Here is a 20,781-nt window from a genome sequence, read left to right on the forward strand (position 1 = left end):
AGGAGCAGGAACAGACTTTGAACTGGAAGCCATCTTGTGAGCTGGCTGACTGGGAGCGGCCATCTTGTGAGCTGGCTGTGGACAATGGGTCGCAAGCCCCGTCGCTAGCGGGTCTTGCTCTCTACAGCCCCCCCCCCCCCCCCAAAAGATATTTTGGATTTTCCTCCACCTCGCCAACGGTGAAGGAAGATCCACTCATTTGAAGGGCTATATCGATAAATTGTGCTAGCGTCCAGTGGGGATTGTGCAGTGGCATGTAGGAGTACAGTGGTTCAGCAAGTCCTCCGCGAAAGAAAATCATTAAACATAACTCACTCATAGATGTCAGATGTGACAGTTCAATGAATTTCTCCACGTACTCCTCAATTGACCGGGCATCCTGACGGAGGCGCATGATTTGAATACCCGCTGGATCCATGTTCTGGCCGAGTCTTCTGTAACGACTGGGAGTGACACCAACAACAGAAGTTTGGATCCACGTGCAGGTTTATTCAATTTCAGGCAAGCAATGGTCAAATCAGGTGCAAACGGGTATGTAAAGGCAGTCCAGAATCGTCGTCAATATAACAGGCAATAGGTCTAAAGGCAGGCGGCTGAACAGGATAACAAGGAATGCAAAGCTAGGGTCTAAACACGTATAAACAAGACAGGGAGAAACGCTTCGTAATGTCACACTGGGAAAACAAGACTCGGCAAACTGGTAGCGTGAGAGAGTGGCTTATTAATGGGATGAAATCAGTCTGTGAACAAGGTCCAGCTGGTGATGCAATCAGGATAGATGAATGGACAGGCGTGCGTGTTTGGGAGCAGTGCATGTATGAAAATGTAGTCCTGGGAAATGCGGAAATGTAGTCATGAGAGTTCGTGTGAGAACCAGCGATCCTCTGGGAAGCGATCGCTGGTTGTGTGACAGTTGCAGAGACGCTATTGGTTAAATGCCGACAAAGTAGAACACGGAAGCAGCTTGAAGCAGAAAGTGCGAGTATTTCTGTAGTCTGGAGGTATTATAAAGTTGATGTCGACGTTGCCATAGCAAACTGTAAGATACAGTATGTAAACTAAACTTTGGACTGCCTGCCTGGTATCTTAAGTTGAGGTGCTATTTGATTTTATAGTAGACTTTTTATACCTTTACTTTTGCACTAAAGTCCAAATATAAATAATTTATGTTATTTATCATTGATTGTTCAAGCTTCGTCACAGACATGCTCTGTTTGTTAAGTTAGCAGAGTTGTTGAATTTAAAAATAAGTTGAATTAAATAACAAATAAGGAACAATCATATCTGTTTCTTCGCTCTTCTTTAACCTTTTTTTATTTATTATAGAAATAGAAACACCAAAAAAAGTAAAATAAGTTAATAGCTATTTCTTAGCCACATATTTTAAATAAAGTGTCATAATTGTAATACATACATTTTTTATTCAACATAACTTTTCATTCATTCATTTTCTTGTCGGCTTAGTCTCTTTATTAATCCGGGGTCGCCACAGCGGAACGAACCGCCAACTTATCCAGCACATTTTTATGTAGCGGATGCCCTTCCAGCCGCAACCCATATGTGGGAAACTTCCACACACATTCACTCACATACACTATGGACAATTTAGCTTACCCAGTTTACCTGTACCGCATGTCTTTGGACTGTGGGGGAAACCGGAGCACCCGGAGGAAACCCACGCGAATGCAGGGAGAACATGCAAACCCCACACAGAAATGCCATCTAAGCCGAGGATCGACCCAGCAACCCAACAACCTTCTTAATGTGAGGCAACAGCACTACCTACTGCGCCACTACTTGGGGTCAGTTGTATTTTTTTATTATTTTTTTTATTGTTATTCTGTTTATCAAGGCTGCATTTATTAAATGTAAAAAATAAATAAATAAATAAATAAATAAATAAATAAATAAATAAATAAATAAATAAATACATAATAATAATAATAATAATAATAATAATAATAATAATAATAATAATAGTAATAATAATAATAAGAATAATTAATAGTCAAATATTTATAAAAAAAAATTTTATAACTTTAAATAGCTTTTTTATCGTATGTAGTTTTGAATATTTGAATTTGAAATTATTACTCCAATCACCTTAGTGGATTAATACATGGATAGCATCAGTTCTTCAAACTAAACTAAGTACAAAGTAACTTGTCGCATAACAAAGGTATTGTTGCAGTAGCTGACTGCTAAATCATTATATAATACCAGAATGACATCCAGCAGATGTTTTTATTTACGCATATATGAGAATCAGCTCTTATTCAAGTATTTTTTAGATGTTTGTACACAAACACAAAGCTCATTTGTGCTGTGCTGACGATGATGTGCTCTTTCTCAGATGTCTAGATGACGTACACTATGCATGTTTACAGGGGAGTATTCATTCTCCTTTGAGCCTTGGTTCCTCCTGAAGCCATTTTGCTCCCGGAGGATATTACCTGCCACTGTTTCATTGTGCTAGCTCCTGGGATCTAGGCCTATAAAACTGCAATGTGACAAACCCCACTGTTTTAGATGTAGCATTACAGCAACGCATAGTTGTGGCCATAGATTCTGATTGTTTTAGCCATGTTCAAAGTTTGAACCACAAATAAAAACCTGTGATCCTGCACAGTGCATGAAAAGTTTTCCTTTTCTTCTCAAATGTACAGGGACTATTTTCTAGTCAATAGATGACATTTTATGCTTTACCTTAATCATAGCTAAATATTTATAGTATACAGTTACACTGTAAAAAAAATGCTGGGTTCCACACAATCGTGTTGAGGCAACATGAAATAATTATGTTAACTTGTTAGTTTCTGCATCTATCTATCTATCTATCTATCTATCTATCTATCTATCTATCTATCTATCTATCTATCTATCTATCTATCTATCTATCTATCTATCTATCTATCTATCTATCTATCTATCTATCTATCTGTCTGTCTGTCTGTCTGTCTGTCTGTCTGTCTGTCTGTCTGTCTGTCTGTCTGTCTGTCTGTCTGTCTGTCTGTCTGTCTGTCTGTCTGTCTGTCTATCTAGTATATAATGCTGAAATCAGACTTTTTTAATATTCTGTCTGAAAAAAATATATACATTTTATTATAATTAATTAATGCAGTCATTCATTTATTTCAATAATTAAAATGCTTTCCACAACTGTCTTTTTTTGGTGGAACTTGAAATTGGAATTTCCCATGTATTCTTTGATAAACATAAACATGAAATATACGAATAAACAAACAACTAAATAGATAAACAAACAAACCTCTTTTAACTGTTTTAATATTTTATGTAATATTTTAACTGCTACACGGTGGCGCAGTGGGTATCGCTCCCGCCTCACAGCAAGAAGGTCCCTGGTTAAAGCCTCAGCTGGGTCAGTTTGTATGTCTGTGTGGAGTTTGCAAGTTCTTCCCGTGTTTGCATGGGTTTCCTCCGGGTGCTCCGTTTTCCCCCACAAGTCTAAAGACATGCGCTATAGGTGAATTGGGTAAGCTAAAATTGTCCGTAGTGTATGTGTGTGAATGGAAATATATAAGTTTTTCCTAGGGATAAGTTGTAGCAGGAAGGGCATCCAATGCATAAAACATGCTGGATAAGTTAACAGTTCATTCCGCTGTGGCGGCATTAGATTAATAAAGCGACTGAGCCAAAAAAAAAAATGAAATTTTAACTGTTACTCATGGCCAACTTAATGCATCTTTGATGAGTAAAGCATTTATTTGATATAAACACACACACACACACACACACACACACACACACATATATATATATATATATATATAATTTAAATTTTTATTTAATTATTCAATAAACTCATTAAATTTAATAATTATATCGTTTACCATAACTTTCTCTTTTTGGTGGAACTTAGAATTGGAATTCCCCTGAATTCTTTGATGAACAAGAAATGAATGAATGAATGAATGAATGAATTAATGAATGAATGAATGAATGAATAAATAATGAAACGAATAAATAAATAAATAAATAATGAAACAAATAAATAAATTAATTAATTAATTAACAAATACTTAATGAATATTTTAACTGTTACTTATGGCCAACTTAATGCATATTTGCTGAGTAAAGCATTGATTTGGTATAAATAAATAAACATATATTTATCAAGTTTGCTGTGTGATTTGCATGATGACAGATATTTCTATGACATATAGGGGTACTAATGTCCAGTGTTTAACTTTTATGTTATCAATATTTTTTGTAGGGATCCACTCTTTTAAATTGTGACAGTGTAAAGAAACCAGTCTCACCTTTCTCTCTCTTCCTTCATCCTTTCCAACTCCTCTTCGCTCAGAATCTCTGTCGTCTGCTTCAACGCATTCACTTTTGTCTCTGGCTTGCTCTTCTCTTCCTTTTTCTTTCCAAATCTAAAGGAGAGACAGAGAAGGGGAGGGCATAGAAAGACATCACTGAATGATCACTGTTTGCAAATTACGTTTATCTAGGAAAACAGGCAGAGAGTCTATCTAGTCTGTGTGCATGTATGTGTGTGTGTGTGTGTACATCGGGGAGTTCCTAAATCGCTGTAGGGGCCAGAGCGTGTCAGTAGAGATGCTCTGTTAACATGCATCATTTCTGCACCAGTGATTGAGTCCTGCACCCGTCTCCATTTTCCCTGCTCATAGAAGGTCATTTCTCATATGTGCCTGTGTCTCAAACCCACTGTCGCCCAGTAGAGCAGCACAGCACTCGGCTTCAACGCAGTGTATCAATGTCACAGCGAGCAGGGGCCGTGGCCTGCGGCTACAAACACACACACACACAAATATACACACACCAGGACTCATCTAACACACAGAGGAAAGTCAGAGGAAATGGAATCACCCCAGTATCCTATATGCTACTCACGCACAAACACAAGGATGTGATCTGATCTACAGTAGATTATCTATACAATACATCAATCTCAAACATCTGTACTGTACATAATGATGATGATGTGCACATTCCTTGATCATATTCGGTAACAACGAGGGAGAACAAGAGCCCTTGAGAATCATACACAGCACTGAAGGTGACACTTACAGTGCATCCGGAAAGTATTCATAGCGATTCACTTTTCCGCATTTTATGTTACTGCTGCTCTGAATAAATAAATTCCACTCCATCATCCGTAAGTGGAAGATGTTTGGAACCATAAGGCCTCCTCCTAGAGCTGGCCGGCTATCAAAGCTAAGTGATCGAGGGAGAAGGGCCTAGGGAGGTCATCAATAACCCGATGGTCACTCTGTCTGAGCTTCAGCATTTTTCTCTGGAGAGAGGAGAACCTTACAGAAGTAGAACTATCTGTGCAGCAATCCACTATTCAGACCTGTATGGTAGAGTGGCCAGGCGGAAGCCACTGGAATTTGCCAAAAGGCATCTAAAGGACTCTTAGATCATAAGAAACAAAATTCTGAATGACTGAAAAATGACTGAAATTGAACACTTTGGAGTGAATGTCAGGCATTACATTTGGAGAAAACCAGGCACCGTTCATGACCAGGCTAATACCATCCCTACAGTGAAGCCTGCTGGTGGCAGTGTCATGCTGTGGGGACGTTTTTTTTTGTTGCAGCAGGAATTGGAAGACTGGCCAGCACAGAGGGAAAGATGAATGCAGCAATGTACAGAGACATCCTGAATGAAAACCTGCTTCAGAGTGCTCTTGACCTTAGACTGGGGCGACGGTTCATCTTCCAGCAGGACAATGACCAAAAGCACATCGCCAAAATATCAATGGAGTGGCTGCACAACAACTCGGTGAATGACCTTGAGTGGCCCAGCCAGAGCCCAGATCTAAATCCTATTGAACATCTCTGGAGAGATCTGAAAATGGCTGTCCAAATGTGTGGGATGGTTTTGAAAAGGTGTAAATCATGTAGAGGGATCAATATTAAGACCATTTTGGTTGCATATGTGCCCGGAATTGTATTCTGCGCCCACAGAACATATTTGGGAGCATTTGTGCGGGTGCATAATATTGAAGCTATTTAATTTACTAAAGAGTAAATGAGCTAATTAAAGGAAATTCTAAATTGATTAACCAAAAAATAAATAAATAAATAAATACAACCTAAAAATTTAACGAACAATGAACAAACAGATACAAATAGAACAATTAAACAAACCATTATATAACAATGACCAAAAACAAATTAACAAAACAATTTAAGAAAACAGGGAATGAGTCAATGAACATGCAAATTAATTGAACGAACGAATGAACGAACAGATAAAAATAGAACAAATAAACAGATCATTATATAACAACCAAACAAATTAACAAAACAGTTTAAGAAAACAAGGAATGAATCAATAAACATGCAAATTAATCGAACGAATGAATGAATGAAAAGATTAAATAAATAGAACAATTAAACAGATAATTATATAACCAAACAAATTAACAAAACAATTTAAGAAAAAAAAAGGAATAAGTTAATAAACACGCAAATGAATCAAACAAACGAACAAGTGATCAAACGAAAAAAAAACATTGAAGGAAAAAACGATTGAAGAAAATTTTTCATGATCAAATGAATGGACAGATAAAAACAATTAAACAAATCATTATATAACAATAACCAAACAAACTAACGAAACAATTTAGGAAAAAAAGGAATGAGTCAATAAACATGCAAATGAATCAACTGCTTCACAAACCAGTAATAAAAACACTAGATTGTCCTGCTTTAATTTTTGTAATACAGTAGTTCATTCATTTGTTAATTTCGTTTATTCATTGATTTTTTCATTTGTTTGTTTATTCATGCTTTAATTAGTTCATCATCTTGACTATTCATTCATTTATTTAAACTATCAACAAGCAACATCAATCTAGATTCACTGAATCAATGAACCATGAAACCAATGAAGAATCATAAATCACTGAAACAAAGAATACGAAATAAATTAACAAAAAAAAGATTAATAATAAAGAAAAAGACCAATAAAGATCAAATAAATACAAAGAACATCCCCAAAGCCTCTTTCATTTGTTTTGACTTTGTTTACATCTCTTCAACCGAACTCTTGAGACATGACTTCCTTAAAAACTGGAGTTAAACACTAACTCAACAGGACTGTTTTCAGATGTCGTGGAAAGCTCCAGAGGACACAGAGTTAATAAAACGAAAAGAATAGCACAATTCAGAGGTGATTCACACTGGCCTGCAGCTCAGTCATCCAGGCCTCATCTAAATCAACAGATCTGTCCAGAACATTTCCCTCTTTCTCTCCGTCTCCACCCGCTACTCAGATGATTCACTGCCCGTTAGCGCTCCAATCCTTCCTCTTGTTTCCAAACAAAGTCCAACGAACAAAATGCTTCATTGCCAAGTTGATGACTGACATTGCCAAGAGGTGAAGACAGTTTTTTTTTTTTTCAGACATATTGAGCGTTAAGACATTTGTATGATGAGTCAGTGAGCAAATTAACTTTCTACCATCCTAGCATCTAACCAAAGGATTTGGGAGATTTGCTGGACATAAATATTTCTTATACTGGCCACGAATCTGCATTTTGCAAACCATAAAGATACTAAGAATTATTTATGAACAGACATTTTCTGCGCTCATGTTTCATGAACGAGTCCCAATAATAATTTAGTTGCCCGCTCATATTGCTTTAATTAGATTCGCTTATTGCCTACGCCAGACGAGATGTTTTGAAACTAAAATATAAACACAGGGAGCTCTCAGAGGACTTTGTGACACACAAATATAAGCGACCTCAGAAACGTGAGACAGCAGGAGACACATTCGTAAAGCTCTTCAGTGTAATCAGCACTCACTAATGCAGCTTATGTTCCATTGTCCACCTACACATTTAATAACACACACTCATGCCTTATACCTGTACTTACAGCACTCCCAGCACACACATTAATTCCGTAAGGTAAAGGAAAATAAAACATAGCATATACTGAATGTCACAGGTCACCCATCAGTGTTAGAAAGTAGCTTGATAAAATCTCTTCTAAACTCTATTAATAAAGCTGCTTTCTTAGTATAAAAAAATAAAAAAAAAATATTTTTTAAAAAAGCTACTTGTTCACTTATTTAAAATGAGTGTAAACAATTCTTATGTTTTTTTTTCTGAGATAACTTAATTGTTTTAAGTTGAATCTACTTAAGTTTGTAAAAACAATTAAGTTATCTTAAATAATATGTGTTGGGGCAACATGAAGGAATTGCCGGACACCCAACCTTTATTTATTTATTTTTTGTTAATGTTGGAACTGCTCTATTAACTCAGGCAGACATTAATCAGATTTACTGATTTCACTGAGACTAAAAACATGAATAAGTTGCTATTAAAACATTGGCATATTATTGCAAGCAATCCTACCCTCAAAGAATGTTTTGAGAAATCACCTCGTCTAGTACACAAAAGAACATCTAATATCTGTATTATGTTGGTAAGAGCTGATCTGAAACCTGCTCCGCATTTATTTCACATGGGAATTTTAAATATGGGAATTGTCAACAATGCGACTTCACATACAAAACCTCAACTTTTACACATCCCCATACAAAAAAGTTTCAAATTTGAGGCACAGGGATCTTGAAAAATTCCCATTACAGTGAGAAGCCTTTTGGATTTTTACTTTAGATACATTGTCTCCTAGAGGTTTAAATGAGTTAGATATTCGTCCATTTTTTTAATGTTTAATAAGTTGTTTGGGTAAAAGTTTTTGGCCATATTTTGTTGCGTTATTGTGTTATATTCTGTTATGTTTTTCTTTATTTGTGATGCATTATTTGAATTGCTTTTGTATGTTCATTTTGAATATGTAACTTACCAATGTTTCTTTTTCTTTTTTTTTTTTTTCGTGAGACAATGTATGAGATCATGTGATCCAGAAGTGTATAAAAAGAGCAACATGCTGTGATGAATACTGTCTGATGAAGAGCCAGGGTGCTTGAAACTTTACACATTTTGTGTTAGTTTTTTTAATTTAACAAATTTGCATTTCTGGAGCTTTGGTGTTGTCACCTTGTTGAATATATTATTGAATTGATTCAAATAATAATCCTCATTCTATTAATGTTAATTAAATTAGTAGATTTATCTTATAGTAAACTGATTGTAATACTTGGATTCATTCTAGTAAACTGATATAAACCAGGAGATTTACTTTAGTAAATCATTCCAATCAGATTCATTCCAGTGAATTGACTTAAGAAAGAAACAATTGAAAGAATCTGATTCATTCAAGTAAACACAAAAGTCATATACCGTGTGTTCTATGACATAAAATGTAAGATTTATTTTACCGAATCAATTAAAATAGTCAAATTAATTCTGCTGAGCTGATTTTAAACAATAGTTTCAATCTAGTGAACCAATTCAAATGGTCACAAATATTCAGCTAAACTTATTTAACAATCTGATATATTTTACCAAACTAAATCAACTTAGAGAGACTTATTCTACTGAACCAATTGAAAAAGTCTGAACTGATTTTAAACTGCAGATTTACTTTAATGATACGATTCAAATATACATCTTTTACCAGCCGATTCGAATGTTGGTTATCTGCTACTGGTAGGCTTCGAGGGCTGTTATCATCCCTAATAGTGCTCAATTAATCGAGTGATTAGATTCGAAGCGGGTACCTATTACTGATCTGAATCAAAATAGTTAGACGCATTCCAGAAAACCAATTCAAACAGTCTGGTTCATGTGAACTGATTCATGAATTCAAATTCACTCTGTTAAATATTTTGTTTTTATAAAAGTAATTTTTTGTATTATTAATGAGCTAATTCAACTAAATAAATTTTAATCATACAATAAGAAAACTCAGATTCTACTGATTCAACATGCAAATCAGCAATGCAAGGGTTATATATACTATTTTTAATATGTGAAATGTTCAATATATGCTGCTATTATTATAGTCACTCTTCAAGTGATTTTTTTTTCTTGTTAAGGAGCCATATTGTAGGCCTATTACAACTATTTTACCACCCACAATTTGATATCCATTCCCAGCTTTAAAGTGTATGCCATAATTTATTTAGCCAAAACAGGAATGAGCCAGCTGCATTGGAAGCCTGAGGTCTGTGAGTGTATACCAGTAAAAGAAGCCTTGTAAACACAGGAATGCATTATGCTAAATGCGAAAGAAAAAGATGAGAAAGGACAAGCCATCCCACTGTTCCTCTCCCTTCATCACGCACTCTTCCTGTATGTCCTCTGGCTGTGTATTTGTGTGTGGATGCAGCACTCTCATAACTTAATTACTGTATTTATCTTATTAGACTGCAGCTATTTAATGTTAGTGCTTTGGCATGCGCTTCCTGCACATCCATTCTGCTGCCTCATTAAGATCAGCCCCTATGAGACCTAAACGCTAAAACTCACACTCGCATTAACACATAACATGCTGCTAATGCATTCTGACACAACATTTATCAATACAATCCACGTGAATAATTCATGGCCGAAAAAGTCTGGAGAACAATGACCATGAGCACTGCAAAAAATATTTTTTTGGTGGAGCTCATGAGATTTTGGCACAAATGCATAAATCAATGACATGATTAATAGCATAAAGTGTCATTTTTGAGACACACAGAACTCTACATTCCTCGAATTGAGCTGCATAGCTATTTAATTGTATGTTGAAAGATGTATTGGAATACAGCTATCCAGACTTTTGACTATTTAGGCTGGTACACATGGCAGTGTATTCTTGCTAATTCAGTTTTCAAATACTCTTAAGAGGTTTCAGTGTCTAGCTCTGTGTGCATGTGTGCTCAACTGAAACAAATATGCTTTTTTCAATTCTTTTCTTAATGAAAAAATAAACAAAGCAAGGACATTAATATGTGTTATTTATGTACCTACACTGCCCTGCTGTAACTGTATTCAATAACGAAAACTTTAATCAATATATTAGCACACCAAATTAGCATATCAGGGTGATTTCTGAAGGATCACAAAAGATTGAAGCCTGCAATGCTGGTTGGCCGATGTTGACCAATTTGGCATCGTACATTGTATAATCTGAAACATCCTGATGGACGAGGGCATCGTCATAGGCGGTAAATTAATTATTTATGAATAATTAATTCATTCATAATAAATTAATTATTTGTAGCCTACCATTTCAACAACCTGACCAGCATTGTCTTTGTTTTACCCATAACCAAATCATAAATAAATAAAGATAAGTTACACACAAATTACCACCTGTTAATCACTTTTTCTATGGGACTCTGGCATGAATAGACAGAGTGATCTGTGTCGTTATAATGGCATTGACAAACTTGGTTGGTAAAAAAAGGTGCACAACCAACAGACCCAACCAACAGTATCTGAGGTTTTCACAAAAAATACTTAATACAAGCCCGACAGTGAAAGATTGAAGCACTGTACTGATGCTGTGATCTGATAGATTCAAAAGACAGAAGAGTCATTAGACAGAGACAAGATTAACTAAATATCAAGTTTAACAACTATAGTGAGACACAATCCAGCGGTACATCCTTGGTAAACTCTCCGACATGCACTGCTCTCTGGGGTTTTGAGCTCGAAACACCCACTGACTGACTGAACTCAGACGTTTTATCTTTGCCATGATGACAGTAAATAATATTTGACTAAATATTTTTCAAGTTGTTTATACAGCTTAAAGTAACATTTAAAGGCTTAACTAGGTTAATTAGGTTAACTAGGGAGGGTAGGGTAATAAGGAAAGTTATTGTATAACGAGGATTTGTTCTGTAGACTTTCGAGAAAAAAAAAAAAAAGTTAGCTTAAAGGGGCTAATAATTTTGTCCTTAAAATTGTTTAAAAAAAAATAAAAACTGCTTTTATTCTAGCCAAAATAACACAAATAAGAATACATGAAGAAATTAAGAATAAATGACAAAAAATATTATCAGACATGTTGTGAAAATTTCTTTGCTCTGTTAAACATAATTTAGGAAAAATTTAAAAAAGAAAAAAAATCCAAAGGGGGCTAATAATTCTGACTACAACTGTATATAGCAGGTGGTCTGTGTGGGTCCTAACGCCCCAATATATTGATGGGGATTATATACCGCTCAGTTTATATACCGTCTTTTAGATGAGACAATAAACTAAGGTCCTGACTTTCTGTGGTCCAAAAATCCCATGATGTTCTTTGAAAAAAGAGTAGGGGTTTAACACCGGCATCCTAGCTAAATGGCCTCTGTCAATCATGGCCTCCAAACCATTCCCATATCTTAATTGGCTTCATCACTCTGTCTCCTCTCCGTCATCTGGACTTTGGATTAAATTTACTACTGATCCCAGAGCCATGTTTCCTTGAAAATATGTGCATGAGAATCGTGATTGTTGTTTCAAATAATTGCGCAGCCCTAATATTCTAATATTCAAATGTTGTTCATGGTTTTTTTTTTTTCAGGGGCATCAGTGCGCATTTGGACCTTCCCTAATTTTAAGATGCAGCCATTTTAGTTAAAGTCAGTCATCTAATAATAGAGCTTGTCATGTTGCCAGTGTGACTGGCCTAAAGGTGGTCCATCATGCATTGGCTCCTGATGATTTTGTCAAATTGCAATTGGATGCATTGAATGCTTCTTTTAACATGATTCCAGAGTCTAAGCTAAAGGGCACAGTGGCCTCCATCAAAGAAAGATCCCAGCTGAGCACAAACCAGCACATGTATAAATAAAGGCAGTAATTAGGCTGTCATAGGAGACCCTGCCAGTATCTTCAGCTGTTCAGAGAAGCTTCAAACACAGGCTGTCAGTTAAGCAGTTTAGCAGGCACAGTGTTTAGTGGGAGGAGACTCGGTAGAAGAGAAAGACAGATGTGGCATGACAAATCACTACTAATTTTAAAGAAGTCAAAGCAGGAAACTTCTATTTTTATTTCTACATAAATAAATAAATAAATAAATAAATAAATAAATATTGACAATGGTTAAAATATCATGTTTTCATTTGCTGTAATTGAAAACAAAAAAATCTTATTTCACTAAATATTGATTTTTCAACTTTTCTTTATTATAAACATTGATGCTGTGTTATCTAAAAATGAATTAAAACATTTTCATAATTTTGACCAACGCTTACTGTATGCAACGTTTGATATTTACATTATATTGCAAAGAAACACAATCGTTATTTTACAGAATAAGTGATAGAAAAATGTGCTTTACTCTAACATAACTATAATTCATAAATCCAACAATTAATTAAAGAAAAAATAAATAAATAAATAAAAATACTTTGATTACAAATATCATAGCAAATGCATTTTTTTTTAAATGTAATTTATTTTTGTCATAGCAACGATACATTTTTTTAGCATATATTATTTCAGTCTTGGGTGTTGCGTGACCTTTTCGAAACCATTCTAATATAATCTGATTTGTTATAGTTCTAAAATAATTAATAAGTAATACAAAGCTGAACCGTTAATGTACACGAGAAAATACATTTAATTTGTTGTGTAAAATATTCATAAAACTGTACATGACAGGCTATTTTTTAATGCAATAAAGAGCAATATAGTTCTCAGCATCTATATTAGATTGATTTGAATAAATAAATAAATAAATAATGATAATAATAATAATAATAATAATAATAATAATAATAATAATAATAATAATAATAATAATAATAATAATAATAATAATAATAATAATAATAATAATAATTGACAGGGACTATCTTGAAAAAATTCAATGCAGAACCTAAATAAATATACAAATTATAAATATATAAATTAATCTTAAGAAATAAACAGATCTTACTATCATCTTTCAGCAAGAACATAAAATGTAAATGATATTTTAAGCCTAAAATTAGGCACAGTCTTTATACATTTACACACTAGAGATCAATAATAATTCTTTTACATGTTCTGGGAATATTGAATATTTCAGAGCTCCAAAATACCGCTGAAAATCCAGACAGACAGTTACCCTGTTTTTATTAAAGTGTGACACAAAATATTATCCTAACAGTCTACGACAATTGGAGCATTGTTAAAGTGATTTACTATACTGATAGTTTATCAAAATTGAGTGTAAAATTGCCTAACAGAGAAGTCAAGAGCTGCTGATTGTTCCACCGTGTTAAATTCATCACGCGGCAGTAAACTCTACAGGGGGTGAAGGCCTGCGGAGAAGCCAAACTGTGCTGATCATTACTAAGAAATACATCACGGCTCTCTCCCCCTCTCCCTGTGCCAAACATTCATTTCCTCCATGTCTAATTAAACTACCTGCTCGTAGAGTAAAAATATAGTGTCTTTTCCCACACGTTTGCCCGTTAATTCACTCCCCTTCTGCTTTCCTGCTTTGCTAGGACTCTCTCTCTTTCTCTCTCTCTCTGTGTCAAAGCGCTGTAGGCAAATCTGTATCCTCTCTGGATAACGTTTCCCTGAGGGCTGCGGGCAAAGAAAAGACTGGGATTTAATCTCTTCTTCTGAAGAGATGGAATGAGTTGAAAAAGGTGCTTTAACAGATTCTCACTCTGACCGCCTTTAACATATACTTACACACCACCACCACACACATATAAACATACAGCATGGTTTATTTAAAGTCCCCTTGAATCAAATTTAAAGTCTGCCTGTTAATCAATTTGTCTGTCTTTAGATTCAATTTAATTGATCAATTGGTACTGGGCTGCACATGAATCATTAATTATTTCCATTTTATGTATTATCTGAGTCTGAATGATCTTTTATTTTTAAATGATTTTAAAACATGACCATTCTCTCGCTTACATCTTAGTCAATTGAGCGGCCAAATTTAACCCACAAGCAGTAGAAAGAAACAAGTAGAAACAGACGTCTTTGGAAAATTTCTTTGCGAAGGGGAAAAGGCTCAGTTGAGGACCCACAAACTGCCAAACAATAGATCCCCAACCCATTTGTCAACAAATCAGGTGAATAAACCACGTCTGTGCAAGATCAATTGGTGGAGATTGCAAATGACGTGGGGTCCCTTTTAGGGGCCAATTACATATTGCGTCTTTTCTAGAGTTCCTGCAAGTTCATTATTTCCAGTGAAGGTGTGCGGCTTGCGTGCATGTCGTGACACCTTCCAGACAGGGGCACCCCCAAGTGTAGCTACTAAATTATTGTTGGTGATTCACTGCACCTTTCCCTCCCCCAGTGGCTGATTTAGGCATGGGCAATAAACCTAATGCCAGGGCGAGTCTTGCTGTGGGTGGCACATGGAGACAAAAAAACAAAAAAAACATCCCTTAGTAAAAGCATTGGGATACGATTTACTTAATGCAAGTGTATTAACTTAGAGGGGCATGCCAAGAATAAAGACGTTAGGGGCTGTTCACAGTTGGCACCTTTTGCACGCGTTCTCTATGTGCAACCGAAACAACGCAGGTGAAAGCAAACTGATGCTTGCGTTCAGAAAACCATTCCTATTTACCTCACGTGCTCCTATGTGAATCCCGGTTGTTTTCATGCACGTCGATAAAATACATGCCGCTCATGCATTGTGAAACCGGAATAACGGCCTTTTGTGCAGAGGTGTCGGCATGCAGGGAGTTGTGAAAGTCAACAAAACTGAAGTTCATATAATATGATGATGATGATGATGTTACTTTCACTAAGCTTGGCTATAAAGCACAAAGCAGGAATAGTGAGTCAGGGAGGTAAGACTTCATAACATTAATTCTTGGCCATGAGTCGGGTCTAAGACCACAGATAATTCTAAAAGACATTTTTTTTTTGTCATAATTAATATTCATGCAAAAGGTTTCTTAAGTGATCTTAGCATGTCACTCCAGTTGTTACATTGTTTTCCAGTAACATTTAGGATTGATTTCTGTTATTTATTTAGAATAATAATGGAATAATAATAATAATAATAATAATAATAATAATAATAATAATAATAATAATAATAATAATAATGATAATGATAATAATGATAATAATAATAATAATAATAATAATAATAATAATAATAATAATAATAATAATAATAATAATAATAATAATAAATATAATAATAATAATCTTTTTTTATTTATTTATTATAAACTTTAAAAAATATATATATTTGTTGAAAAATAAATCTAACAATTTAAGGGGGGTGGATGGGTGTATGGGATGGTTTGCCCAGAGTAACATTTAAACAAGAACCGCCAATGCCCTACCCGATCGTTGTTGACAGCACGCACACACCTTCAATAGACAGCAATGGCAGTTTAATATTTACCTTAAGGTACATCAATAGAAGAAGCTGCATTAATAAAATTGTGGCTCAAAAAGGAATATGGATAAATGATATTATTAGGGTATATGTATAGTGAGTGTGTCTATATAGTGATGCCTTCATTGCTCAGTTTGTTCGATTGTTTGTTTTATTAATTCATTCATTAATCTTCATTACTTTTAGACATGGCTTGTACTGTATGCAGTACGATGAAAGTATGTGAAAAATAACTGAAAAGTTATTATATATGCATATATATGAAAAGTGTTTTTAAACTAAATATACATTTTTTCTTTGGTTTACAAATACTTGCTGAATTATTTCAAGGAATTCATTGCAATATTTCAAGAATAATTAATTAAATGAATTAAAACATTATTTCATTTACCAGAAACAGAAATATTACATTACACTGAATTCATTATTTTTTTGTGTGCCACCCCAAGATTTGGTGTGGCCTCTTCTGGTCACCCCTAAGAAAATTTTTAGGGGGCGCCACTGCTTCCAGATACACACTGTTGAGTGAATGCTGCGAGCACATCGCAGGTCACATGACAAGAACTGACCGATTAGTCAGTTTATATGGAATATACACATTGTGTAGACTCATCTCAGACAAACACAGAACACCCAAACACTGTAATTTTCTCCATAAATAAAACTTTTATCAGAGTGACAGCAATGTTTTGTCAGCTTGTCATTCTCTGAGAAAATTGTTGATGGTCACCTAGCAATTTACGAACCACTGCACCACCCGACCAGCTATGGTGTGCTCCATAAGAAAGACAAGAACTGTATTTAGAAGATATAAGCATTAATGACATGAAGTTTCTTGATTCCAATGATTTGTATGATACCACGGTGCACTTGGAGTTGCTGAATGGTGTTGGTTTACAGAGAATCATCACCAGAGAATCATCACCAGTCTTCTTGTGACTAACAGCCACATGCCAAGAAGCAAGAACATAATCTGCTGTATGTCCCCTACAGTTGTTTACATTGTGTCTAAATGTGTGGAAAGTGCAAGAGGGACATTACACTTGAAAAATTATAGAATATGTTAACAGTCTAGATAACTTTCTTCGAGCAGGAATGATGTTGATCACAACTTTCTGGTGTACAACACACCTACCACGTATAGCCAATTTATAGTTAACATTTATTTTACTTAATATGTGGATTTATGTGGAATGATTCAGAGAGTATTGCAACTAAATACTTAACATATGAAATAATGCATGACATAATAAAATAAACAAAACATATTTAAGGTTTACAATCCAAATCCAATCAGAACCACTCATTTAGTCTTTGCTTTTGTCTGTTGATCACATATAATATATATGGTAAAAGAAAAAAAATAATAATGCTTTAAAAACTGTTAATCATACAACAAGAACTGTTAATCATTGTTGCAAACAAATAAATCATATAAACATTCACATATTATTAAATAACACTACGGACATTCATATAAAAACTGAATAATATATATGTGAATACACATATACATAAATGAATAAATAGATAAAATGAGATTAAATTCCATGCATAACCTTCGCTGTACCCTGATGTGTACATTTCAAAAACATGTAATTATACAAAGCGATGACGCAAAACACAAGATCTGCAGTTGGTTGACTTGGTAGCACTGACGAGTGTGGGTGGGGCTAAGAGAGAAGCGAGTGAAGCGAGAGTTTAACAATTGTCGAGTCCCGCAGAGAAGCTCCAGATAGACACATTTGTTTTGTGTTTACTTTATGATTAAATTTGTTGAACATTCAGCAGTTCCCGAGTCTTTCTTCCTTGAATGAGTGTGAGTTTCAGCTACTTCTAAAGTAGCATCACACACATTTTATGTGAGAATAAGGGATTAGTACATATTTTTATGCATCACAGCAGTTTGCGACAATGCCAAGGGGCACAAAGGGATGGCATGCAAGTGCAAATATGGAAATATACAGTAGCTGTAAATATAAATGAAGATGAAATAACGGAATAAAAGCATTGTCCTTCATAAATAAACTTGTTAACAAGCTTTAATATGATTGTAAACTTGTAAAGTGCAATACGAATTCATTTTGGAAATTAAATAAAAGACAACTAAAATGAAAGTAAATAAATAAATAAATAAAGCTTAAATATAAAGAGATGTGCAGTGTAATTTTAAAGTGAAGGGACTAAAACAGCCAATTAATAAGCTTTTCATATTTTCTTTCAAAGGTCATCCAAAGCACGAGAGAGAGAGAGAGAGAATGAGAGAGAGAGAGAGAGAGAGAGAGAGAGAGAGAAAGAGAGAGAGAGAGAGAGAGAGAGAGAGAGAGAGAATTATATATGGAATTTGATGCAGATCACAAAAGAATAAACAAATAAATAGATAAAAATAAATAAAACATAAATAATAAATAAATAAATATAGATAAATAAATAAAAATGTATAAATAAATAAAAATAAATAAATAATAACTAAATATGAAATAAAATAATAAAAATAATAAAAATAATAAATAAATAAATAAATAAATAAATAAATAAATAAATAAATAAATAAATAAATAAATAAATAAATAAATAAATAAATAAATAATTTCAGATCCACTTAAATTATACCATAAATGTAGAAACAAAGCTTTTGCTTTTATAGACTGCCTGTCATAAGTCTGATGCACTTTAGCTCAACCTCTCTGACTGGCAGAGCTAAGATATAAATGCTACTGGCTATTTCTTGGAGGAGCTACTCTATAAGCCCTGCCCTGTCTTCAAAATTTGGATCAAATTATGTGACACACTGATCAACGATGTACATTTCAAGGCACTTGAGTGAACTTTTAAGAAAAGCTAGATGAATATAAACTGCCTCAAATAAAGCATACAGAGGAAAGGGTTAAGAGTACACCAAACTGAAAATCGTACACAAGCAGATAAACACAATGACCTCACACACACTTGCAGAGCTCTGGCGTGCCGATAAAAGGGGACCCACAGGGCCCGTCTGTGTGTGTGATCTGAATATGATGGTATGTGGGGTGAGAGGCAGTTCACATCCATCCAGAAAGGAAAGACAAAGAAAGCAAGAGGAACATGAAAAACGGCTCAAAATGCTGCAGGGTAAAACTCGAAAGGCCACTTTCCCAGACACTGATTAAACCCAGTGCTACAGTGAACAGGATAATCACAGCTGGAAATGTTTCAACGTGATCTATGCCCTAGAAAGTACAGCATTATAGCATAAGCTTTCAGCGAGGAATACAAGTTAAAGGACAATATAGTTCACCCAAAGAAATGTATTCCAAATTCATTATTTACTTGCCTTGTTTCAAAATTTCTCCTACATCTTGACATAAAACTGATAAATTGTTTCTGTTTATACTTTCCAAATAATGCTTTTACATATACAAGTGTTTTAGGTGTAAGATTGGGTGTAAGATATATTTTAGCTCTTTGTCAATTAACTGTAACATTGAGTATGTTAACATGGAGACTACTAATCCCACTTTAATACGATTAAAACAATACTTTAATTAAGAGTCAACCATTAAACAGCGATTTTTGATTAACTTAATCAGACTAAAGTCATAATCAAACTAAACAGATATTAAATTAAGATATGTGGAGTATGCCTAATTTAGTTGTATTATTGAAATGCAGTATAGACATGTAAACACCTTAATCAAACTATAACCATCGTGTAGGATTTTTGCTGAATTTTGTGACGGGTGGTCCATACACATGCATGCATTAAGTGTTCCTGAATGAAAGTGAAAATGCCAAACTGCACTTAAAGTTGACAAATTAAAAATGAAACACCTGAAATTACATGAAACTCCAGAGAAAAAGAGGATAGCGTGGTGTCACAACAATGTTAATCGATCAATGTGATATAACATTTAAAAGGGAACAATCAATTAGCAACTCACGTAAACACTTAATCATATTATTGTCTTATTCAGATTAAGGCACATCATTCCATTACTGATGTCCATGTAAACCACTGAATGTCTGTGAACATGCATGCCTATGTTGCATATGGCAATTTCTACTAATAATGTCATAACTTTCAAACTTTCAAAAACAACATTTTCACAACTATGAAAAAAATGTTCCTAAATAAGTACTTTTTACACAATTATAAGCTTTATTAAATAAAAAAATAAATAAATTTAAGGGTAATGACTTTCTAAAATATGATGACAGGCAGAATTAATTCTAAAATCTCAATCTTCAAATCTAAAAATTTTTAATGAAAAAGAAAATGATGCAGTCTCATATAAACGGTCAGAATAAAGGTTATAGATTTCTGTTAGATCCAGTGTTTGACAGGGTTGGGTATCGTTTGGGGTTATTTCAATACTGGTGCTAAATTGATACTTTAAAATGGTACCGGTGTCAAAACAGTGCCATAAAAGTATTTGACAAAAAAGAAAATTTTGAACAATTTTGATTGAACAATATAATTAAGTTTACTTTAATTCATATTTTATATATTTGAATTGCATTAATATATTTTTGTTCATTTGATTGTTAGCATGAATGCAAGACATGCATTATATAAATAACATTACATCAC

The 20,781-nt window shown here is 34.2% G+C and overlaps 1 protein-coding gene across 4 annotated transcripts in view; it reads right to left on the reverse strand.

The window, feature by feature from the left end:
* Nucleotides 1–20,781, reverse strand: part of pard3bb (par-3 family cell polarity regulator beta b) — a 702,275-nt gene that overhangs the window by 171,172 nt on the left and 510,322 nt on the right. For all 4 annotated transcript variants that reach the window (XR_015499247.1, XM_087267580.1, XM_087267579.1 and 1 more), the window contains one exon: nucleotides 4,281–4,397. Coding sequence is in view for 3 of the 4 variants with exons in the window: in XM_087267580.1 (XP_087123706.1) it covers nucleotides 4,281–4,397 (117 nt within the window). In the remaining variant the exon portion in view is untranslated. The remainder of the gene's footprint in view (nucleotides 1–4,280; nucleotides 4,398–20,781) is intronic.

This window comes from Danio rerio, chromosome 9 (assembly GCF_052040795.2).
Source record: "Danio rerio strain M-AB ecotype USA chromosome 9, GRCz13ab, whole genome shotgun sequence".
NCBI classification, from domain to species: Eukaryota; Metazoa; Chordata; class Actinopteri; order Cypriniformes; family Danionidae; genus Danio; species Danio rerio.